At 39.9% G+C, this 25,619-nt stretch overlaps 1 protein-coding gene across 2 annotated transcripts in view; it reads right to left on the bottom strand.

Moving 5' to 3' along the window:
- Positions 1–25,122, bottom strand: part of LOC108248128 (ubiquitin-conjugating enzyme E2 E2-like) — an 86,581-nt gene extending 61,459 nt beyond the window's left edge. Inside the window, exons 1-3 of one of the 2 annotated variants that reach the window (XM_017436658.3) lie at positions 24,920–25,120; positions 18,579–18,776; positions 3,851–3,901 (exon numbers count right to left, since the gene is read on the bottom strand). In XM_017436658.3, the coding sequence (XP_017292147.1) occupies positions 3,851–3,901; positions 18,579–18,769 (242 nt within the window). In that variant the 5' untranslated portion in view covers positions 18,770–18,776; positions 24,920–25,120. Of the gene's footprint in view, positions 1–3,850; positions 3,902–18,578; positions 18,777–24,919 lie in introns of both variants that reach the window. The other variant, XM_037975729.1, reaches the window with a different exon arrangement.
- Positions 25,123–25,619: the final 497 nt, after the last annotated feature.

The raw sequence follows: 25,619 nt of genomic DNA, 5'->3' as shown, positions 1-25,619 counted from the left end.
ACCCGCGTCCGGGCGAGGGAACACTGTGTCCAATATTTATGTTCATCATAAGGGGTCTTTGGGCTGCACTTTGTCTGGCCCCTCACCTAGGACCTGTCTGCCTTGGGTGACCCTACTAGGGGCATGAAGCCCCTGACAGCATAGCTCCTAGGATCATTGGGACACTCAAACCCCTCCACCACGATAAGGTGGCAGCCCAGGGAGAGGTAAAAATATTTTATGTACTTATTGTAGATTGTAGGGTTTTTTTTTCTGCAGAGTTTTTTTTTTTGGTAGCATTAACTGTTCATTAAAGTTATAAAAACCTTTTTGGCCTTACATTATTTGGTTTAATAACAAGGGATTTTGCTCTGTTCTGTTTAAGCCTGTTATTGTTTCTCAGCCTTGTTCGTTCAATAAATAACACAGGATATTAAGGTTTTAGTGTAGTTGAGAAACTAGCGTCTGCAAACCAAATGCAAGCATTTGTTGTTACTGTTGATGTGCCTGTCATGCTTGAACTCATAGTTAAGGATAGAGGTGGATCTATGACGTCATTGTTTTCAAAAAGTTGTGTTTAGGGTGCCCACACGAAAACACAAGGGTGGGGTTTCAAGATTTTTCACTCTGGAACCCTGTTTTGTAAAATAACATTCAGGAGCTCCTAAAATCCCATTTCTGTTTGGATACCAATAAATTTTTTTTTGATTATTTACAAAAAACATTTCTGTCTGAACTAAATCAAGATAAAGGCAGATGCTCGGGCCTACCACTGAGAGCTCACAAATACACATCTGTACTCCTCTGCTGCATCCAGGAACTCCTCTTGTGTGTATTTTTTGTTTCTCTTTGCTTGTTTGTTGCTTTCCTTTTTATGTTTTGTTTTTTCTCAGTTGAAAGCACCTTGTGTTACACTTTGTGTATGAAAGATCCTTATAAATTATGTTGGATTGATTGATAGAGGTTGAAGTGCCTGTGTGATGCCCACTGCTCTGCAATTGATGTTTACAGATCAGTTTTTCCAGTGGGAACATGTAGCTGCACTCTTGTCTGATAAATGGGAGGGGGTCAGTTTATCAGCAAACATCCTGCAGGGAAACAGCCTGTGAGTAAGCCAAATAATCACCAACTACTGACTAGGCCAACAAGTCACTAGTCATAAGCCAATTAGTCACCAAAAATCACAGCCCAGATACCAGGTAAAAGCAGCAGCAATGATCGGCAGTTTTCTCACGTTTATGATTTAATCCAGCGGTTCCCAACCCTGGTCCTCGAGGAAAACTATCCTGCACGTTTTTATTGTGTCCCTGCTTTTCAGCAGGTCCTTTCTGTCTGCAGAAGCCTGTCAATGACTCCCTCATTCAAATCAGGTGCGTCAAAGCAGGGAAACAACTAAAACATGCAGGATAGTGTTCCTCGAGGACCAGGGTTGGGAATCACTGATTTAATCTACCAGAGCACACTTAAGAAATGAAGACAGACAGATTTGGACCTGAAAAATAATAATTCACCTTCAACATGGTTTTTAGATCTGGACATACTTTAAGTCATAGAGTTCTTCTGCAGGTGGTAATACAGCACTCTTAAGAGAGTCGTCACTGGCATTTCCAGTAACATCTGAAAGTTTGTTGGAGAAACTTATGTAACTTGTTTAAAACTCAAGCAAAAAGACTGCGAGCCTCATGAGGAAATGGAGAACCCCCGCAAATGTTTTGAGACATTCTGGAGACTCCTTCACAAATGCTGCTCACCAAATAGTCATACAGTGAGATACTACCTTTAGCAGCGGTGGCTATCAACAGCAGTGTTTCCTCCTCTGGGCTGAAACATGTACACAACTTAACTTATACATATTGTGGCTCTTGTCAATGTCATTTTTCCCTTTAACCTCATAGAAGCCAAAGTACTTCCACACTTAGACTTTCAATGTAGAAGGTGCTGATTGTAGTTCTCTGTCATATCTCTGTTGTTCGTGCACCATAAACTGTCTGGGTGCTGCATTTCAGTTTTACCTTCTGAAGGCCATTAATATTAAAAAATGAATGAATTGTGACATTTATAAATGAATGCAGAATCACTCATGTCAGCATCAACACAAAGATTATAAAGATTATAACCCTCACACCTAGAAGATAATGGCAATAGCTAAATGAATGCACTTTAAACCTATATTTTGTATTTGAATATGCAATTTTTTGTTTGTATTTTACTTTGTGGTAAATCATAAAAACTAAAGCTGACTGTTCAAAATAAACTAAACTCAAATAAAATTGTGGATGTGAAATATGATTTCTGAAGGAAAATTAGTCATTGAGATTAATAATTAATCAATAAATTAGTTGATAGATTAATAAAATAAGAATAGTTGTAAGTGCCAGCCCTTAGCCTCACTGGCACCTAGTATCTACAACACAGGTGACATCACCGCTAGATCTGACAATAAACAGCCCAGCATGCAGAACACATCATGCCTTAGCAGTCAGTAAGACAAGACATGAACAAAACTAGAAGTACAACTCTGTGGCTGCAGGCCTGCACGATTTCTTCATGTTCAGTGTTTACACAAAGATGCTCAAACTGCTCAGACAGCTCAAAAAAAGAGAGAAAAGAAAATTAGGCAAATATTTTATGGAGATTATTCCTGCAATGTACACCACAATATGTTAGCCTAACATAATTAAATGATGCCATTAGAAATATTGTTGTTTTTACGTTAAGTTTATGTTTGTGAGATTCTGTGAAGTTATGCCTAACACCCACAAACACCTACTGACTTAAAGGCTCAGCATTCCTTGAAAGGAATGCTTATCACCCGCCACTTTCCATGTTGGAGTTTTAGACCAAGATCATCTTATATTGAGAAATAATTCTGTTGTAGTCATTTTGGTGAAACCCTGATTATTACATTACATTATGCACGATCTTATGTATTGCAAAATGTCATGTTCAAAATATGTGTTGTGAATGACTCACAGCTACCACCACACCTAATATCTGTACCACAGACTGAAATATAGTCATGTGTGTGTTTTCTAAGGTCAGCTGACCATGACAGCCTTCTTGACTCCAAAGGTTAATCAGTTCTAGATGTCAATCCAATAAATATTTTGTGAAGCATTCAATAAAATCTGTTTAGTGATTTATGAGATATTTTGAACAAACACACACACACACACAGACAAAAACATGATTGCTCTGCCTTCTCTTTCAGCAATGGGCGATAATGAGTTCTACATATGCATGTAGATCCAGTGAGAATTTTCTTACAATGTACTATACCTTACACATTATCACTCTTTTGCTGTCAGAAGCAGGTAATTTATACAATATGAGGCTGAAATGGACACTAAATAGCAAAACTGCACCCATATGTTGTGTGCTTATTGCAGGGTAACGGCGTTGCCTGGTTTGTGAGATTTCTGGGAAATGCCTGGTGTTCACCAACAAGTTAGCTGTAAAGCATTACATCCACAATCTTGATTGCTCCCTACACATCCAACAAAGAAAAACTTGTGCTTCCACAAGAACGAAAAAGCAAAGTGGAAGCTGAGATTTAGGTCTTGACTTTCCGGAGCAGCCAGCCTGTCACTGCTCAAACTCTGCAGGAAAAGAAAGCATTCAAAGTATTGGAGCTGCAGCAGTGTGCCGCTGCCATCCTTAGGGAGCAAAACTAACACAGTTACTGCAGCAGGTGGCACGCAGACAGACAGGTCAATTACAGGATACTGTTCAACCCTGAGTCAGCTTCCAGCTTCAGACAGCTCACCAAGCTCATTCATTCAGCTTCATCCAGAACAAACAGCAGAGAAATGTCTGGCTCACAACAATCTGCCTAAGGTGTCGGAGCAAACAGCCTGTTTCAGCCTCTTACCTGCAGTTAGGCGGTGGGTCCAAAGTTATCTCTGCCAGCTCCTTCTGGATTCTGAAACAGGACCAGGAAATGTCTTACTATCACAGTCTCACACACATCTCATTAAAAAACTAACATTTCTCAAAACAATGCATATTGCCAACTCCCTTTCAAGCCAGAGATGTAAACAAGGATCTTTTTATGAGGAAAGTGACAAACTTGCTGCCGTATTAATCAAACCTTGTAGATAATGTTATGTCATGAGATGTGTTAGTAGCTAAGAGTCATCCTCATCATGTACTCTGAACGCGACCACATCAAATCTTAGTTCAATATTTACTGCCTAATCTGTGTTTTAAAGTCAATTAGTTATGACAGCCATCTTGAATTGAATGCTTAATTTCTGAAAGTTTCATAAAATCTATCATACTTACATATGTCTAGAGCACAAGAGCTGTACTTTATTGTGAATTACTATCTGTTTATTTTTTGCTATTGTACAGAAATGTATAAAATGGTTCATGAGATATTTTGCTAACAAACACACAGACAAAAACATTATCACTGCGTTTTGACAGTAAGTGATAATATATATATATGGATTAATTAAAGAATTAAAGCAATGTCTAAGCATGATCCAGTTAAAAAGGTGGGACAAAAGTGCTTTGATCAAGTACAGAGAGGAAGAAGGGGTCTGGGGGACATGTATGTGTGCATACATGTATAAAAATATGTGTTTAATACATGCATGCATTCCTTTTTCCAGTTGAGGACCATGGCCTCAGACTTATGCCCCTTTTACACGGGCCCTAAAGGTCCCGGCTCCACTCTACTCGGCTTGCTTTGCGCATGTTTACATCTGCATTTTTTCGAGATCAGCCCTGCTTCTTTGGTCCCTGCTTCGGAGTCGGGCCAGCCGGGCCGGCCCTGCTTCATGGGCGGCGCAAGCTTAGCTCCTGTTCACTCATTGGTCGTGGGTGTGACCAGATGCAAGCATAAAGAGCGAATGTAGGAATATAAACAACAGCGTTAGCTTACCCTGCAACGTTTCTGCCATCTGTCCCCCAGCTGAAGGCCTGTAAAGCCTGAAATCTCCGGCTGATAACAGCTGTCCTACTCCACGCAACAATCGCAGCATCCAGAGCATTTCTTCCACTGCGCCTCTCTTCCTGAAGTCTCAGGAAAATCCCCATAAGTTTAAAAAACAGCAACAACACAGGGCCAACGCTGTCCATAGCGCTTTCGTTGTTTACACAACTCGCGCTAAAATTCGGTAGTGCATCCCCCCCCGGCTGCGGCCCCGCCCCCGCCCCCCGCAACACGAGGAGGCGTTCCTCTGCTACCGACCAAACTGGCCGGTGTCAACGCGATGCATTCTTTGTAGAGCCAAGCAGAGTAGAGTGGAGTAGCCACTTCACACTCGGCTGCAAACTGTCCCAGTGCACAATGAAGGCCAACATTTGAAGATGCCAACAAACTGCATCATTTGCAAAAAGCAGAGACGAGACACTAAGGTTCCCAAACCAGACACCCTCCTCTACATGCCTGTGCTTTGAGATCCTGTCCATGACCACCATGAACAGGATCAGAGACAAAGGACAGCCTTAGTAGATTATGTCCAAACTGCACTGAGCACAAGCTCCACTTTGTGTCAAAGATGTGGACACAGTTCTTGCTTTGGTTATACAGGGACTGGATAGCTCTTAAAAGTGACCCAGGCACCCCATACTCCAGCAGCACCCCTGACAGAATGCCTCAGGAAACACGGTCATAAATCTTCTCCAGATCCACAAAACAAATGTAGACTGAATAATCAAACTCTTATGACCCCCATGGCAAACTCACAAGAGTAAAGATCTGGTCCACTGTTACATGACCCAGTAGAAAGTCACATTGCTCCTCCTGATCCCTTGATATTTGGAACACACTCTCTGGTCCCCTTTTTTATAAATGGGAAGCACCACCTCAGTCTGCAACTCTGAGAATGTTGTCCTTGTCCTCCACGTGACAATAAAAAGACGTGTGAACCAGAGAGCCCCACAATGTCCAGAGCCTTCATCGTCTCAGGGTGAATCTCATCCACCCCTGGAACTCTACCACCAGGGAGCTTTTTAACTACCTCAGCCACTTCTGCCAATGCAATGAGCTTGTTTTTACCCCAGGTCTTCAGACTTTGCCTCCTCAAAGGTGGACATGGTGGCCAGAATCAGGACATCCTCAAAATGCTCCTTCCACCATCTGACAATATCCCCAGTCTGGGTCAGCAGTTCCCCACCCAAACTAAGCACAGCCTGAGACAGGACCCGCTTTCCTTTTCTGAGTCGCCGAACAGTTTGCCAGAATCCCATCAAGGCCGATCAAAAGTCCTTCTCCATGATCCTCCTCACCTGTCTGTGGCGGCACTATTTTTTATAGCAAAAACCTTATCTGGCACTCGCTCAGTCTCAACTGCAGGAGTTTGCTTCTCATGCCGCGCCACGCCTCACTTGAAAGTTGACAATGCAGTAATTTCCTCAGGCTGCAGCATTTCAGCAAGATGTGTACATAAAAAGAGTTTAACCAATCCACTGTAGAGGGATCACATTTCCCTCTCATTAAGGATTTATTACATGTCAGAATTTGTGTATATATGTGCACAAGTCAGGCGATGTTTGAAAGATTGAAGTTATTCTCCATTTTCTCCCCCACTTGGTTTTTGTACAATATTTCATTATAGCAAGTTAAGACTGGCGAGTTTTGACAGTAAAATGTTGATTGAAAATATCAGTTTTACGATATTTCTGTGTTAAAAGAAAAATTTTAAGAAAATTTGCTTTTATTTAAAAACAGTAATGCAAGTGCTATTACTACTGCTGCTAAAATATCAAACGTTGCCTAATAATGACTATATTATAGGTATAATGATATAATAATACTTAATGTAAAATATATTTATAGTTATTTTAATTTAATACATAAATTTGAATAAGGAGTCTGACATGTTGACCCTGTTTAAAATCTGATCTGTAAGCTTTTTCCTGAACTCAGGACAGACTTTAAACCAATTTGTGATCAATTTTATTTATAACATTTTTATTTACAATAATATTTGGGATCAAGGCTAAATTTCTTTATTCAGAAGTATTGAGATAAATTTTTAATTTTAAACAGGAGAGTCAGCAGGTTGTTTTAAAAAGAGCAATTCATTTTTCAACAGATTGTCAAGGACATTATGGACAAAATTTACCATGAGCAGCTTGTTTAATGACTGAAGGCAGTTGTGTGCAGTCCACTGGGAGATGAAGTTTCCTCTTTAAGAGACTGTTTTATGTTTGGCTGACTGCTGTATTGTGTAACACAGAAATGAGGTGTGTTTCCCTTGTCAAAAAATAAGAAGGAAAAAGCTATGATCTTCCTTTATCAGTTCTGCAAGATGCACAGAAATGGCCAATATTAGCTGGTTATTAGCCTCCTTAGCGAGCCTGCAGTCTGCTGTTTATCATCTGCTAACATGCTAACTCTCGTAGCTTGTTGCAAATGTTTGTTTGAAAACCGGACTACCTGAGATGGTGTTCTGCTATCTGTTTTAAACACATTAAAACCGTAGGAACAGTATGATGAAAAATGTTGTGGATTTGACAACATGACTTTTTAAGACTGCACCTATCCTTTGTAGTAATAATGCATTTGTACTATCAAGACTGCCGAAACTTAGCTCAAGTTGTGTAAACAACGAAAGCGCTATGGACAACGTTGGCCCTGTGTTGTTGCTGTTTTTTAAACTTATGGGGATTCTCCTGAGACTTCAGGAAGAGAGGCGCAGTGGAAGAAATGCTCTGGATGCTGCGATTGTTGCGTGGAGTAGGACAGCTGTTATCAGCCGGAGATTTCAGGCTTTACAGGCCTTCAGCTGGGGGACAGATGGCAGAAACGTTGCAGGGTAAGCTAACGCTGTTGTTTATATTCCGACCTTCGCTCTTTATGCTTGCATCTGGTCACACCCACGACCAATGAGTGAACAGGAGCTAAGCTAGCCCCGCCCACGAAGCAGGGCCGGCCCGGCTGGCCCTACTCCGAAGCAGCTATATTAGCTTTATTAGCCTATCAGATAGGCTAATATAGCTAATATAGATACATACAGCATGTGTTGCCTTCATTATAAGGCTTATATAAGGCTTTTAATTTTTTGTGACTCCAGACATATTTGTTTTTTGTTTATTTGGTCCAATATGGCTCTTTCAACATTTTGGGTTGCCGACCCCTGATCTAGTGAGTAAAACGGTTGTCTGTAAAACTAACTTATGTTTACTTCCCAAATGGATTGTCTGCTTGCCATTTTTCTTATTGACCTTTTGCCTTTGGGGGTGGGCGATAATGCTTTTTTGCTCGTGTCTGTATGTACACCTGTGTATGTTTGATTGACTGTTGATTTGAGAAATATCTCATGAACTATTAAACCATTTTAATGAAACTCTCAAAACTAAATCACTTAATATATATTTACAACTGAATAATTTCTGGAGTCAACCCAATTCAAGATGGCCACCACAGCTAAGCAATCCTAGAAAACAAAACTGACTTTCACAGAGCTAAAATTTGGTGTGGTAGTAGTTATATCCAACACATACTCTGAGCACAACCCATTACAGAATACTTTTGCCTTAAGGAGACAAGTCAGGATAGGTCTGTGGGCTGTGCAAAACATGTTCATTACATTTAATACACAATATCAGTCTCAGATATTGAGATTTCACTTGATCAGTTCTGCCTGTTTTGAGCTCATTTCAGAATGAGCGGTTTTAGGACTACGTTACTTTTATGCAATTAAGCTGCTGTTGGCCACGCCCCCAACACCCCACTAACACGCATAAAAAAAACATAAAAACTCAGTGAAAGATTAAACGCTGTTTAAACACTGATTAAACGCTAATCTGATGCACATTTATTCTGTTATTATTTAAAACTCTGATTCTGCTATACTTCCAGCTCTGCTCAGCTTGAGTGAGGCACAGCGTCATGATGTGAAGTCGAGCAGCTGACATCAGCACAATAATTTAGCACACAGAGCGTTATTTTATTTTCAACAAATGCAACCTTTTTCCTCACACTGCAGTTAATATAGACTATCAATTTCAGTTTACTACAATTCTGACAGTAAATGTGCAGATATAGTGGGTAATGTAACGTGAGACACAGGACTCCTTCCTAAAATTATTTTCACAAACTAGCGAGAACATTGCCTTCAAAAATCAAATGAAGCCACGCAGCTCTGTTCTCCGTCACTGGGAGAACATGCATGGACACATGTTCTATGTTGCAGCCGACAACAGAACATTTTCCTTTTCCAGCAGACATTGTTCAGCAGTAAAACCAGAACAAACGTGACAGTCTTCTTGTAATGAAGTGGGTGGAGCTCCACTTGGGTTGCTAGGTGAGGGTCTGGGCTCAGTTTGGGGTTGCTAGGTAACAAGAATTGTGATGCAACAATTCCAAGGTTTTTGAAACAGGTCGTTTGGCAGAAACCAGAAAACATTTACTTATTGCCAAAAACAGCTGGGTGTTTTTTTGTGCTTTGATTGTTTCTAGAAGCAGTAGATACCCAAATGGAAGTACAAAAACATGCAAACATTGAATTTTGCATAATAGGTCCCCTTTAAAATGTTTGCAAAAGCTGTTGACATCAACCCTGTCTGTCTGTTAGAAAAATAACTCCTGTACCATTTGACAGATTTTGATAAAACTTACAGAAAGTAATCAATGGATGAACATCTGCAGCTCATTGACTTTTAAAGTCACGCCATTTCAACACAGATAATCATCATTAGAGAACACAAAAATGTCAATAACTCTGTCAGTTTACAGATATTGAGCTATAATTTGTTGTGGTAGTAGTTGAGGGTCTTCCTAAACATATAGTCTGAAATCAAATAGATCTCACAAGATCTGTAAAGTCACACAAGATTGTGCATAAGAACATTTTCAATATTTGACAAAAACGGTTGTAACTCCAACATTTCTCATCATAAGATGATCGTAGTGTCCTTCAAGGAATGCCAGGCATCAAACTGATATTCTCATCTTTAAAAGAAAAAACAAGTGCCTGAGGAATGAACTGAACTTAGTCACATTAGAAGATGTTTTGCTTGTTTCATCAACATTAGTTCTTAATATATTTCTATAAAAGAAAAGAAAAAAAAAGAAACTGCCACAAGTAGTTGTTTTAATATTCTCTCCTCCAGTTGTTCCTTTCCTTTTGCTCCAGACCGGCTTGCGGTGTTGAGAGTAAGGTTTAATTTTGAACAGTATATTCTTCCTGATTCACACAGACATGATCTGATGATCTGAGTATTGTATCATGTTCTATGTATGAGAGGTGACAGCAGCTCCTAGAAAAGTCAGAACAATTTCATTTCAAAGTTCACTTTAGATATTAGTTTTCTACTCTAGAGATTGTACATTGTTACACTTTCACAGAACAACAAATGGAACAACAAAACAAGGAAAGAATCTTTTTACTGCAATCTGCAGGAGTGAAATAAAAGATAAAAAACACAATCCCTTCTTACCAAGTCAAAAATAATGTACTCTGTGATATCACCCACATGTCATCATTGTTCAGATCTATTAACCCTTTGTTCATGTTAACTACAATCACAAGTCAGAACAACAGTACAGCAATAAGTTTGGGTGCTACAGCACATTTGACTTTAATTTAAGAAAATTCAAATATACAACCATGTTACTGAAAATGTTGGGACATTGTGTACAAGATAAGAGAATGCATTGATTTGCAAATCCCATAAAACAATATTTTATTCACAATAGAACATAGTAAACATACCAAATGCTTAAACTAAGAAACTGTACAATTTTTAGGAAAAAAATAAGGTAATTTTGAATTTCACTGCAGCACCACATCTCAATAAAGTTGTTCCAGAGCCATGTTTCCCCACTGTGAAGCAGGGATAAAAAAAAAAAATAATACTTTCTTATTCTTAATCTGGTTCAGTTTTATTTCTGATATGGTCTCTGAACGTGGCAAAAGATCTGTCTTGTTTTCTGTTTTTCTTCATTTTACTCCTATTGACGTCTGAATGATGTCAACTGTCATTTCTTGTAATTCAACTCTGCTGTGTTCCTGGGTATCTCATCACGAAGGACCTGAAATGGGTAGAACACTGAAACAAGGCCAGTAAGTAGGCTCACAGGAGGATGCATGCTTAAAAAGCTAAACAGCTTCACTTATGTGTATGCCCAGTTCTTCAGAGCCACCATCAACAGCCTCCCGACCTCCTTTATTTCAGTTTTTTATCCTGGGTCCAATGCAGACACCAAACATCAACCTAACTGCATCATCAAGCTGGGGAATAAAAATCAACAGCTTTTGATGGAGCTGCACAGTTCCAGAGTCATGAGTAGGCTTGGACTATAGCACAGGACTCAAGTCACCTGGCACATAACCTTTTTAAAGAACTGCAATCTGGCCGGAGGTTCTGTGCTGTCAGAACAAAAACCGGCAGACACAAAAGTTGTTTTTTTTCCCCACTGCAATCTTCCTTTTTAATACGTTTTCCTTCTCCAGTACTATACCCAGCAAACGGTCTTGTGTACAGATCCCTGCACATTTGGCAAAATAAATGTGATTGTGATCATCAGAAAATACAACATACACTACTATTGTTATGCTGACAATGCACAGCTTTACTTATCTGGGACCAGATGACTCATCTGCTGTTCAAACTCCAGGTCTGCCTTAAACACATAAAGAACTAGATGTCCTCAATTTTTCTCTTATTGAACTTCGATAAAACTGAGGTCATTGTTTTGGTTCTAAAAACTCAAGGAGACACTGTAGACTCAAAATATCACCCTTGATGGAATTACAATAATCTCGAGTACCTCTGTCCAAAACCTTTCCTTTAATCAATATATAAAACAAATCTCAAAAATAGCATGTTTCTATCTTTGTAACATCTATAAAATTAGGAAACTTAAGAGGTGCTGAAAAACTACTCCATACCTTCAGCGGTGCAACAACAGAGTAAGCCTGATTCATAAAAATAGTGAAAGACCTTTCAGATAAATAAGAAATGAACTAGTTTAAAACAAAGCCAGAAATACCAAACAAATCTTTCAATCTGCTAATACGAACAATGTGATCCACAGTGTCAAAAGCTGAAGTTAGGTCCAATAAAACTAGCACAGAGTAGTTTACTTAAGAAGCTACTTAATTGTTCTGCTAAAATCTTGTCAAAAATTATGTTTTTTTAACAGAGGACACACAACAGCAGTTTTGAAACAGCAGGGTACAGAGCCAGAACAAAGAGACAAATTAATCTGTCTTACAACACTAGGACCAATACAGTTTAAAATATCTTTAAAAAGAGATGAGGGGAGGACATCAAGGGGGCTGGAAGACAGTTTCATTTGACCCAAAAGTTCTTTGATGTCTTGAATTGACACGGGGTGAAAAAGGACCAAGTATCAGAGGACAGAGGACAAGGGACCAGACAGTGTAAAGGTGATGGAGAGATACAGGCCCTGATGCCGGAAACTTTATCAATAAAATAATTTAAAAAACGATTGCAGTCAGCGATTGTAAAAGCTTCAGGAGTGTGCTCATTTAAGATACGCCTTTGGATCAGAAAATTAGGAGGAGCTGGATTAGGACTAAAAGACACATTGAAAAATATACAATTGTGATCACTTAAAAATATATCCTCCACACAAACATCTTTAACATTGAGGTCAAAGGAGAAAAACCAGGTCCAATATATGACTGTTTTATGAGTAGGAACACACATATTGAATAAAATGAAATGTGTCTGTGATGAAGATAAGATCAGCAGCTGCCTTACTGGAGACATCATCAACATGTAAATTAAAATCACCTAATATTAAAATGTTCTCTAGCTTAATGATAGTCGACAAAAGCTCAGTAAATTCAGGTAAAAACACACTGGCTGAACCTGGAGGACGGTAGATTAAGATACAATAAAATATATTCAAAGAGCCCACTTTGCTTATTTGTAGTTCAAAAGCACAGAATGAGGCTGGTTTAACAAGTCTGCAGGAAAAGCGATCCTTGAACACGGCTGCTAATCCACCACCTCAGCGTGCTTCCCTGGGTGTGGCAAGCACAGAAAAGTTACCTGGGCAGAGTTCCCGCAGATGAATAAAATCCAAGCTTTGCTGCCACATTTCAGTTAAAAACAAAGTCAAGGGAATCAGTTCATTCGAGCCAAAAGACTTGTCGCTGATGGAGCGCGTGTTGAAGAGGGCTTTCCGCAGCGATGACAGCTCTGCAACACTTGCGTCATCTGATAGTGGCACGTAGATTAAACTGCGCACATCAGTGGAAAGTTTACAACGAGTAGATCGCCAATGGTGAGCATGGTCATTTCGTTGAATAATATGCAGACGATGGTAAACTACAGGTGACGTGTCAGACTCCGAACTGGATGATACAGGTAGAGTCAGAAGACAGCGAGAGACTCCCCACTTCTCAGCGGAGAGACTACAGTACCGTCTTAAGCGAACCTGGACGCCAGCTCTGGATCCCCTTTTCCGCTTTTTTCGTCTGAAACTTTGCAGGAAACACTCAGGTGAACAGCTGGGGGAGGGGGGGAAAGGCAAAGCCACACACAGGCGCCACCTTGCCATTCTAGTTAGGTATCAAAAAATACTCCTTAAAAATTGTACAGTTTAATCAGAAGATGGCAGTACGACTACTGACAGGTTCTTCTAATGACCCTTTTGCATTGTCAGGCCCAGCCCAGCTCAGCCCAGCTCAGCCCAGCCCAGATTCCAGTCTGGGTTTTGAGTTTTTGAATTGGGCCATCCGGCCGACTTCCAGCTTGATGTTTGAAACCTAAGGACTTGGGGTTCCATGTGGGCTGACTCATGCTGCAGGTCTGACATCACCAGACTGCAAGTCATTGGTTGGTTCACTGGTCTGTGGGTCCATGTCACAGATGAGTCATACTTCCAACGACTGCTCCATACTGCCATTTCCTTACCTACTTGCTTTTGGTTGGTTGTGTGAAAGAGCACCTGTTTACAGTCAGAAATATGGCAACAAAGAAAATGGAACCCGTGCCCTGGTCAAACAACAAGGTGCACTCATTCCCGTGCTTGTTCGCAGATGAAAACTTCAGGAGCTGGATGGAACTTTGTGGAATGACAAAGTATTCCACGAGGTCTTGGAGCTGATGGTGCAGCAGGGCTTTAACCGCACTGGGGTTAAAGTGTCAGGGAAAAAAAAGCTAAAGTGCAAACACAGGGCCTTAAAAAACAATAATGGTCATTGTAGATTTTTGAAAGCTGGAATCTGAGACCTCCTCCTCTGTTTGAAGTTGGTTTCTCTCGTTTGACGTAAATGGCTTCCTTCACCCCACTTTTAAATCATCTGTCTTCTCAGTCTAAAATCTGAACATTTGTCCCTTATCCTTGAGGTGTAGGTGAACAACTGAGTCCAGCCCTGAAGAGCTGCTCTCCTGTGCTGAGCCATGAGTCTGTGGAGAAGCTGTTTGGTTTCTCCAATATAGAATTGTGATCATTCATCGTTGCACTGAACTGCAGACTCCACTCCGCTCAGTTTCAGTTTGGGTGTTTTGTCCTTAGGGTGAACCAGCCTCTAAGATGTTTCAGGATGCTGTGTTTGAAGAAAATCCTTCCTAGTTTCTCAGATACTCTAGCGACATAAGGGATGACAATATTTTTTTTCCTTATTCTGTTTGGACAGTGTACAAAGTGTACTATATGGACAGGATCTGAAGTATTCTCCATGCAATCCCAGGAGGTTTTGTGGGGTTGTTTTTGGCTAATTACCTCACCATGGTAACTCAAAACACCAATAAAGGTAATAGCACACATCTTGTGACCAAGCCGCTTGTTTTGATGTATGCCTTTTGTGTGGGTGCACTCTTCCATTTAGGTTGAAAAGTTGGTGGAAAAATAAAAAGATATATATAAATTTGTTTGTAACCTTGTTTAGAGGTGAATAATAGGTCCTGCAAAAAAAGTGAATGGGAACTAGAAAGTCAACTAGAACCTGTTAAAATAAGTGGGGCATGATACATGTTATGTGTAGATTATCTAAAAGTAATCTTTTCTTTGAACTCTCCCCAGTGAATGCACATGACTCGGTGTGGGAAGGAAGGAATAAGAAATATTTGCAAAGCAGCCTGTAATACAATCTCCACAGTGATGGAGTCATTCTCAGCTTGAGTGCATGCTGTGTAATTTTATCTGCAGTATTTCCTGAGGTGGCACATTTATGCCATGCAAGCTAAGGACGTGTTAGAGAATGGTGCAGTGAAAGTGAGATTCACATACACGTGCAGTCGCCCTAAACACTTGCTCTCTCTAATGTTCCACAGCTCATTTTGTATGATAATCTTTCAAACAGTTCTGATTCCAAATGACTACACCCTGCACGTCTCTGCACGCTCAGATTTTATGATGCCAAACATTAGCTTCTCTTATATGGCAGCTGATGATTTATTACACAAACCGGTGCAGAAAAGCAACTAAATTACACCGCTCCTGTCAACTTTCCAATAAGGCTGCAACCTTTCGTGTTCTCATTTGGTTTTATGTACTGATGATAAGAAGGCTTTACTGTATTTATGCTATACTTATCTGACACTCCTGATGAAAAAGATACTGCTACAGTTTGTAGTTTTACAAATAGTCACTTGGAGCAGAATAGATTCAAGAGTAAATTCCAGGGTTCCTACACAGTTTTCATTTTGGAATTCCACATTTTTCCAGACTCAAATTTTCTGATATTTTTTTGTTTTTGTTAATTTTTGAACCATTTTCTGCAGAAAAATCAGTAAATTTACAGTAAATGTTTGTACTGTGGTGACATTCTATTCTTTAAACACCAATAAAACCAACTGCAAAGGATAGTCAGCATGAGCCAACAGTTCTTTAAGGTTAGAGGCCCAGGAATCCTTAAAGGAATGCATATCGCCCGCCGCCTTCATGCCAGAGTTTTAAACTACGCTCACCTTCTGTTGAGAATTAATTAAGTTGTAGCCGCTTTGATCAAATCTTGAAAATATTATGCTCAACCTCATGCAATATTGAAATATCTCTTAGAGCTCAGTGTGTGTGCTGTGAATGACTCTCAGTTACTACTACAGCAAATGTTAGCTCAATATCTGTAAGATTCACTGAGAAAAGACAGTTTTTGTGTAGACTAACATCAATTAGGTGTTAAATAGGAATGATTTCAAAAGTACATATACACACAGACATAGGAAAAATTATTATTGCTTTCCGTTCAGGGGCGGACAATAAAAAATAAACAGTATCCAGTCTTTCGAATTAGTTTATGTTCTTCATACCTGGGTTCAAATATTCTGTAATATAAAATAATAATCATTTGGTAAAACTACATTTCCATTTGTAGAAAAATGGAAAAAGTTTGGTGACTCTGTATACTGTTTATGTAACATATAGTTGATGCCCTGCAGTCATAAGATAAGTCCTATTTTTTTGTTTTATGTATCAGGACCAAATAAAACTGATCTGGTCATTAGAAGGTTTTTAAATGATTAAAATCTAACATCAAGTGAAAAACTGGTTCTAGCACCTGATCAAGCTCCTTTAGCAGCCAGAACTCTCAGTAGTGGGTTTCTGTAGAACCTTTATAAGTCTCTTACATGGATGAGGAGGAATTTTAGCCCATTCTTCTTTCCAGAGTTGCTTCAGTTCATTGAGGTTTGCAGACACGGGTTTCTGCTCAGCTCTCCTAAGGACCCACTACAGCATTTCAATCAGGTTAAGATTCAAAATTAGACCAGAACCTTAACCTGAACCATTGCAGCATCTTGATTCTTTTTGTTTCGAGCTGTTCTGTTGTAGATTATTGGCTGTGTTTGGGATCATCATGACCCAGTTTGGTCCAAGCTCCAGCTGTCAGACAGATGTCCTCACATCTGACTTTAGAATTCTTCGGTCTACAGAGGAGTTCATGGTCGACTCAATGACTGCAAAGTGCCCAAATCATCAGCCCTCCACTACCATGCTGACAGCTGGTATGAGGTGTTTGTGCTGATTTGCTGTGTTTGGGTATCTCCAAACATGACTCTGTGCATTATGGGTAAACATTTTTGTTCTGGTCAAATGTGTTCAAAAGACAGTTCTTGTCTTGTGGTTCCTTCAGATGAAACTTTACAAACTTAAGTCATGCTGCCATTTTTTTTCCTTTTTAGAGAGAAGAGGCTTTCTCCTGCAACGCATCCAAACAAACTATACTTGTTCAGTTATTTTCTAATTGTTCCGTCACGGCCTTTAACCCTTAACCCTTAATGACTGCAGAATCTGAGGTGAAGCTCTTGGTTCTTTTGTCATTTCTCAATATACACATTTCATGCAGATTGATAATGTTTGGTTTCTCTTACTGTTTTCTGCTGATCTCTGTGCCTTAAGAGAGACAAACATGAGGAAGATGTGGAACATGTGCACAAAGAAGCATGTCTACCTTTTTCTTAAATCGGTGTCTTACACATCATATGGTGGTTTAAGCTAATAGAATCCTTTGTTGTGATATCCGAACATAGTAAGCAACCTCCAGTATTCAGCCTCCTATCACTGGAGCTAAATTTTCCAGACTGTGGAAGTGTTCTCCTCAGTAAGGTGTGGCCCAGTTCTCCACCTGAGCTGAGAACATTCCTGCTGGCACCAGCTGCAGGCCAGCACTGTGGACTCCACAGGGAGCCTGTTGAATCATCTTGAGGAGGGGAATTATAGCCGAACTGGTCATTTTAAACAAATTGAATGAAACTAGCATTCCTTGATGTAATGCATATCGCCCACCACCTTGTATGTCAACGTTTGAAACGAAGATCATGTGTGATCATCTGGAGCTCAGAGTATGTATTGTGAATGACTCTCAGCTACTACCACACACACCAAGTTTATTTGTCAAGTTGTCTGAGTAATAGCCATTTTTGTGTTGGCTAAGGTTGATTAACCATGGTGGCCAACTTAAATTAGGCTGACTCCTAAAATTAATCAGCTGTAAATGTACATAAAGTAATTGCTTCCTTCAGACAGTAATCATTGGGTGTACGTCTACAGCTATAACTCAGACAGTTTTACAGATAAGGAACTAGAATGGTGTGGTAGTAGCTGAGAGTGATTCACAACTCCGATATTTGGATGTAACAATATTTTCAGTATTTAACCAAAGTGGCTGTGGCTCTATTTAGTTTCAAACTCTTGCATGAAAGATGAGGTTTGTGTGGATTTCTTTAAGGAACAATGAGCCTTTAATTAAATATTGAATTTGAGTTTTTATTCATTTCAACAATGTGCCACAAATTCTCCAGAAACAAGTTTCCATCAAAAAGCTTCCTGGAGTTTTTAGTCACAGGACTCATCAAGAATTTTCACTAAGTTCTTTAGTTGCCTTTTATCATATGAAGCCATAAAAAGATGAGACAAATTACTCAGCTAATTCTGAGATGAAAGTAAGATTTTTTAGTTCTTTTCTTGCTTTTCTTTTAATTAATCTGTTATCTAGTTTCTTTCCTGAATGCCAGATAACTGGGCAAAGCTTTCATTCCTTTGTCCTCAGGAAAAGTCCTCGAGAGTTTTGTTCTTTTAAAACCACAGTGGCTGTTTGAGAACTATCTATAGCAGAAAGAGCAAAGAGAAACCAACAGATGACCACTCGAGCAACTGAACAGACCCGTTGGAGCGCTGCAGGCACAGCCAGCAGGAAACAGAGGAAAGGAGAGTGCAGCAGATCTACCTCTTGGCGCTGGTGGAGAGCTTGGCAGCGGTCTTGCTGGAGATTTTGGCCTCCTTCTTTTTGGGTTGGGACTGGTCCCGCTGCTCAGGGCCAGGCTGCTCTGGAGGAGCAGCCTCCCTCTGCTCAGTGTCCGAGCTTCCCCCGCTGGTGTTGGGGCTGTCGTCCGGCCTCGGCTGAACCTCACTGGACATGCTGAATCTGAAGTGCACATACATTCACACAATTACACCCGCAGAGTATAAAAATGCACAGATAAAAAGGAAATGCTGCACCTTTTCTTGTGTTTATCTCTTTCCATCATCACATAAACCCAACCAACTGATCTGAGAGGATTTCATCCTGATGTCTCAAACCTGGGCTTTCAGACTTCTTTTGGAAATCATTAAATGCAGAAAACACTGTAAACCTTTCACTAGTTTAATATAAAATAAATATGAAAGGAAAATTTTGAGATTTTCAGTTTACCTAAAAAGATGTGACTAAGCCTGGTGAAAAAGACAGAAGCACAAAAATATTTTTGCCTAATACATTAAAAGATCAAGCATTCCTTAAAGGAATGCATATCGCCCAGCAGCTTTCACGCCAGAGTTTTATATAGAGATCACTCTAAGAAATGATGAAGTTATGGCCGTTCTGGTCAAACCTTGTGAATGACTATGTGCATTCTCACGCAAAGTTATCACACATCTGTGATGTGTCAGTGCTCAGAGTATGTGCTGTCAATGACTCTCAGCTACTATCACAGCAAATCTTAGCTTAATATCTGTAAGATTTACTGACTTATAGCTACTCTTTAAGTTTGATAATAGTGATTAGATGTGACAGCCATCTTGAATTGGGATGATTCCAAAAGTTAATCAGCTGCAGATGACCATCCAGTGATTACTTCCTGAGTGTTTCATTAAAACTGATCTTGCGATTCACAACATATTTTGCTAACAGAGAGACAGACACACATCCACACAGGCAAAATGATATTGGTCTGCCTTCACATTTCAGCAGCGGGTGATAATTATCACCCGTTACCCTCAAACTAACTCTTTTTATTCAGTGTAGCTTTTCTACAATTTATAGTTCATTTTATGCAACGCTGCTTTTGCCACATTTATGGCCATTTTTTAAGCAGCACAGTTTCCAAGCATTTATAATAACACATTTTACGCAGCCCAGTTTTTCTACAATTTACAGTAATTCAATTTAGATAGCTCAGTTTTTCCGAGCAGATGTACATCTAATAGTTACTTTCTGCATGTCTCAATAAGATCTGTCCAGTGGTTCATGAAATAATTTAGTAACAGACAGAAAACAAACACAAACAAAAACCTTTGGCCTTTAGGCCTTTGGCAGGGAGTGATAACAACTAAAACAACTGATCCAGACCCACCCGCTCCCCTCTGACTCCAGCTGAAAACCATTATGTCTTCTCTCCGCCTCATTTCCTCTTATTTGACTAAAGTCAGGAAAAGCAACTCAATGATCTGCTCTGATTGTTCATCAGCACACAAAACCCCCTCCTTCCACCCTACCCTCAGGATAATATGTTCAGTTTTTATTGTTGCTGCTGAGTCAGGAAATAATCAACACTATTGTTCTTGCTTGGAGTTTCTTCTGTACATTTTTTTTTGCAACTAGTTCTGCTTATTTTGTGATATCTTAACCATATAACAAAAAGCTTAGCTCGACTGAGAACAGTGTGCTATGACTTTGTGACACAAAAAGTCCTCAGGCAGGAAGCGAACCTGTGACCTTTTTGCTGTGAGGTGACAGCTCTAACCACTGCCCGCCGTGCCACCCATTTTAAAAAAATTTAACTTTATTTCCAAAAATATTTGCCCATAGAAATACAAACCTGCAGCTGGTTATTCTCGCCTGCTGAAAGGTTTTTGCCTGTTAGCAACATATCTCATGAATGAAACGCTCAGAGAATAATCAACAGATGTACATCTATAACTGAATACATTTTGGAGACAACCCAACTCAAGATGGCTGCCAAAGCTAACTGACTCTAGAAAACACAAAAGTGGCTATAACTCAGTCAACTTTACAGATATTGAGTAAGGTGTAAAAGCAGCTGAGAGTTATCTCAACACAAACTGAGCAATAAGGTCTTTGATCAAAACTTATAATATATATATATATAAACATACATACATACACACACTGTGTTTGCCAGCCAGACGGGTCACAGAAAGGCACCAAAAGTATTTCTCCACTGGAACTATTTTTTCATTTTAAGTATGGCGCTTGCTTCCACTTCTGGATCACTTATAACTTATAATTTACACTTATTGTCTGTTTTATAAAAATATAAAACAAAATAAACAAGTCACTCAAACTGACATGTAACATACTCATCATTAAGTACAAAAGGATAAATTTACAACACGACCACCAGGAGAACGGGAACCTACCGACTTTTGGTCTTGTCATAGAAACGTCTAAAACAAAAATTTGAATTAGCCTAACTACAACATCCCATAAAGGTTTTTAATGTGTTCACTCTACAGAATGAATAATGGTGAGTAAGTGTCAATGTACATCAGATACATGCTGAAGAGAGTTTGAGTTTGATTAGGATTCAGACTTTTCTGGAGGTCACTGATCTGTGGCAGATTTACAAGAATATAAAGATCTAAATAAATACCAGAAGATATACAACTAATATAACTTCATTAAATCAAACAAAAATATGCCACAGACACAATGATTTATTGTGATGCACCAACACAAAATATTAGATTTTGAAATGATCAGAAAGTTCTATTGTTCCTACTACTCACAGAACCCTTTAATATTATAGAAATATTACTGATGCCGTCTAGAAAAAGACAGATTTGGTTTGAGTAGAATAATAATAATCGTGTCGGGGAATCAAACTCAGTTCTTAGTAGAACACCACTCACTGGTACACATGCCACTGACATGTTAGGAACCAATGGATCAAACCACTTGTTAGACTGATGGGGGGAGGGGGGCATAATTATTGAGAGGCATAAGTGCATTGTATAAATGGCGGCTGTGCTTTCTATTTGTTTATATTTCTTAAAAGTATACTTTCCTCAAATAATTCACTGAGGAGGGACAATCTCAGTTTTTCCACTGCTTAGGCCCAACCCGGGTGCTAACCACAAAACCATGGTCTTGCCCACAGGTGTTGATAGGTAAAATCAGAGGAAGACAAAAAAGTTGAGGGGGATTATTAAATGGAAACAGCCTTTTGTATCTTCTGTTCATCGTGTGAGCTGGAGCTCAGCAGACAGAGGAATGAATTAGGGCTCAGATTGTTCAGGTTAGAATCTGTTAGCAGCTTTTTGAGTCGGGAACACTTCCATCTGAGGTCCATCAGAGACCGTTGTTCCTTTTAGCAATACTATTTAATTCAGTTTATTTATATGCTGCCAATTCACAACAGTCGTCATCTCAGGGAACTGTTCAAAACATTCACATACATTCTAAAGAGCCAACTAGTAAAAGTTATCTTTCTAAGGAAGCCAGCAGATTACATTGAATCTTCACTTTGTCAGTCTCCCATCCTGAGCAGCACATTGGCCACAGTGGAAAGGAAAAACTTCCTTTTAACAGGAAGAAACCTCCAGCAGAACCAGGCTCAGGACGGGCAGCTACCTGCTTCAACTGGCTGGGCTTTGAGAGGACAGGAAAGAGACACAGGCAAACATTTTGTTTTAGTTTTACTAAAACAATAAAATCTTTTTCCTGTGGATCTCCTGTTGTCCAGCTGTCATGTCCTCAGTTCTTAATGTTTGGTTATTGATTGTTAACAGCAGAAAGGATGATAGTTTGAGTCAAATAAAGGAACTTAATAATGTAACAGATAACATTAGGTTGCTTTTTTAAATATTACTTTGGATATAGCTGATAATTATTTTAAAAGGGATGTTGCTGGGAAAATATCTGCATAGTGGTACTTTTACAGTTGTGTGGATAGAAAATAAAAACATTGAGGGGGGTATAATCTGACTTACAATCAGACATATTGTCATCACTTTATGTTGAGTTTTATTAGCACAAATCCCTCTGACTAAAAATCTGGAGATTTGATGGAAAAAGAAAGTTCAGTAACCTGTTTTTTGTTTCTTTGTTTGTTTAACTGTAAACATTTTATTGTGAACAGCCAAGGAAATGTTCAATTTAACCAGAAATTAGGGGGGAAATATTTCATAAAACATTGAAGCAGACACTACCAAGCTTTCAGATTACCCACAGAAATTCTGACAAGAAATGACATTCAAACCCCAAAGAACTTCCCTAAACACCAGCTGCCTGTTTACAGCCTGAAGATGACATTTATTTCTCTGACTGTAGTATAGGAGCATTTTAATGACCTCATCATTTTACCTTTCCAGGTGAATCTCTCATGTTTCTGCAGCCTCTGACACTACTGTTAGAGAACACTGTGTTGAGCAGCGGTGTGAAAGCTTTCTGTCAGTCTGTCACTCAGCTGTTTCGTCATCTTTAATATTGAAGCCTTTAAAGCTCCCCTCCACAAACTGAATCCCACAGACTAAACTGCAGCACCATCAAACACTTTGATACGACTGAATGGCAACTTTTCAATAAATCTGAGATTTTAAAACTATACTTTGCAGTGAGGGCAGCACAGCAGAGCGGTGGGTAGATGTGGCGCCTCACAGCAAGAAGGTCACAGGTTTAAACCTCAGCTGTGGCCTTTGTGTGGGGGTTTACATGGTGTTCCTGTGCATGTGTGGGTTTTCTCTGGGTACTCCAGTTTCCTCCTACAGATCAAAAAGATGCATGTTAGGTTAACTGGTATCTCTAAATTGTCACTAGGTGTGAGTGATTGTTTGTCTCGTTCGTCTTCATGTGTCCCTGTGATGGACAGGTCCCCAGTCCATCACAGGGACCTCACCTCTCGCACAATGACTGCTGAAGACAGGCACCTGCTCTGCAACCTTACACAGAAAAGTGGGTAACCAAATAAAAATGGATATCTTGTATTCTGTTATGATTATAGCTCTTTGAGAGAAATCTGTATCGCAAAAAAAAAAAAAAAAATTAAATCTGTATTGGCAGGTCAAAGCTGTACAAATACTGAATATTGGTATTGGTGCATCTCCAGTGTTCGCCACTGACTGTGCGCAAATTTGTTTATACTGTTAGTAAAACATGCCATGAACCACTGAACGGATCCAAATAAAACCTTCAAAAGGTAATCATTGAATGTACATCTGCAACTCATTAACATTCAGTCAATCCAATTCAAGATGGCTGCCACAGCAATGCAATCTTTGCAAACACAGAATTTTCTCAGGGTCTGATTTAACATAGGCACGTATGTACATATACAAGTTCTGTTTTGTCACATGAAGACAAACACATTAAAGCCGAAGTTGAAAAAAAAAAAAAGATTACTGGAAATTCGGATCTCTGAAAATTAAACAGACAAACAACCTAAAATACAAAGCTTGACAGAGACATCCCATCTACAGCACCAGACATATTTAAAGATGTTTAGCTTGGCTTTCAGCTAACACACAGTTTCTGATTACCGTTTCTTCTGTATGACTTTTGGACTGTTAGTATTTCAGCATCCTTTCAGCTACTTCAGCCATCCCTTCAGCTCATTCAGGACACTGAGGCTGGGAGTTTGGGTTTCTGTATCTTTTCTACTTTTTGAAATATTTGACCTTTTTTACAATGTTGACATTCTATGAACTGAATGGAGATCAAAAAACGTTGTGCTCTTTAAAGTCTACTTTGGCATACTTCATTTTTATCTTTTAGCTACTGTTTTGCCTGTCTTAGCTTTTAGCTGCTGATTGGCTGATTTTAGCTTTCGTTTTGCCAGTTTTAGGTTTTGTTCTGATCATTTGAACTTTAAAATGTCAGTTTTCAGCTCCTTCACCAGTCAGCATGTTCCCAGATAAAGACTGAGCCGGAGCATGAGCAGGAGCGTCCTCGCACACAGAAGATGAGTGGATTTAAATGTCCTCCCACTTTGAACGGAGTCCACGGCAAACAGCTCGCGGAGGATGAGCCCACAGCACGAGCTCTCACCGCCCCGGTCCACTGCTTGCTTTGTTGGAGAGAACGGAGAGTTGCCAACAAGGCAGCAGCGGAATTAAATATCAGAAGATGGTTTAGCTAAACTGCACATGTGTACAATGCTGTACCACTGCATTGGCGGGCGGCTCGCGCTGACCTCTGCCAGATCAGACCCAGCACAAAAGGCAGAATGGATGCCCCCCCCCCTTCTTCTCCCTAACGACAACCACCGCCGCCCCCTTCCAGAAGATAACGTAATACACCTCCAGTCTATCTAAGGAGGCCACTGTTGTCAAAGAGGAAAACGGACAGCTCACCTTCCCAAACAGGCTGGACGAACAGCGGCAGACAAAAAGGCCCACAATGCCCACCGTATTACAGTCCGTAAATCCCCAACACTGGCTGTCCGCTGCTCGGTGTCCCTTTGCTCTGACTAACTGCTGCTGCTGCTAGAGAATGTGCCAAGGCAGCCGAAACGCGACTGTCATGACAGCAACCGTTACACAGGCCGAATTTCCGGTATAACCTGGCAAAATAAAAGCACGGAACAAACTTGAATTGCTGCTGCGTTCTACTTACCCCGGAACTTCGGAACGCGGATTTGGGAATGACGTCATACCCAACGTATCAGCGTTCTAGTCATAGACGGGGACAGCATGGTGGCCCGGGGTGGCATGCTCCACCCCTGTAATCTGACTGGCCCAGTCAGTGCCACCCCAGTTTTAGACAGATAAATTCAAATACATAATGTCAATGACTTATATGGATAGACATGACATCACGTGACTTTGGATGAGCTAAAAACGCCGCCATCTTACGATAGTAATACAGCTCTGCTTTTGCGCTTATCTATACAGGAATGCCTTCTTTTTATGCTGCATTTTTCTGCACAAATCTTCACGGAAAATGTCCGGACGGCGTTACATTTAATCAGTAAGTGTTTTTCTTTTAATAACAAGGCTGTTTAACAAGGAGATTAGTGCCTGAGTCTAACTTTACTGCAGAAGACGAGCATCA

This window comes from Kryptolebias marmoratus, linkage group LG5 (assembly GCF_001649575.2).
Source record: "Kryptolebias marmoratus isolate JLee-2015 linkage group LG5, ASM164957v2, whole genome shotgun sequence".
In the NCBI taxonomy this organism is placed as follows: Eukaryota; Metazoa; Chordata; class Actinopteri; order Cyprinodontiformes; family Rivulidae; genus Kryptolebias; species Kryptolebias marmoratus.
This window is presented reverse-complemented; position numbering and strand designations above follow the sequence as displayed.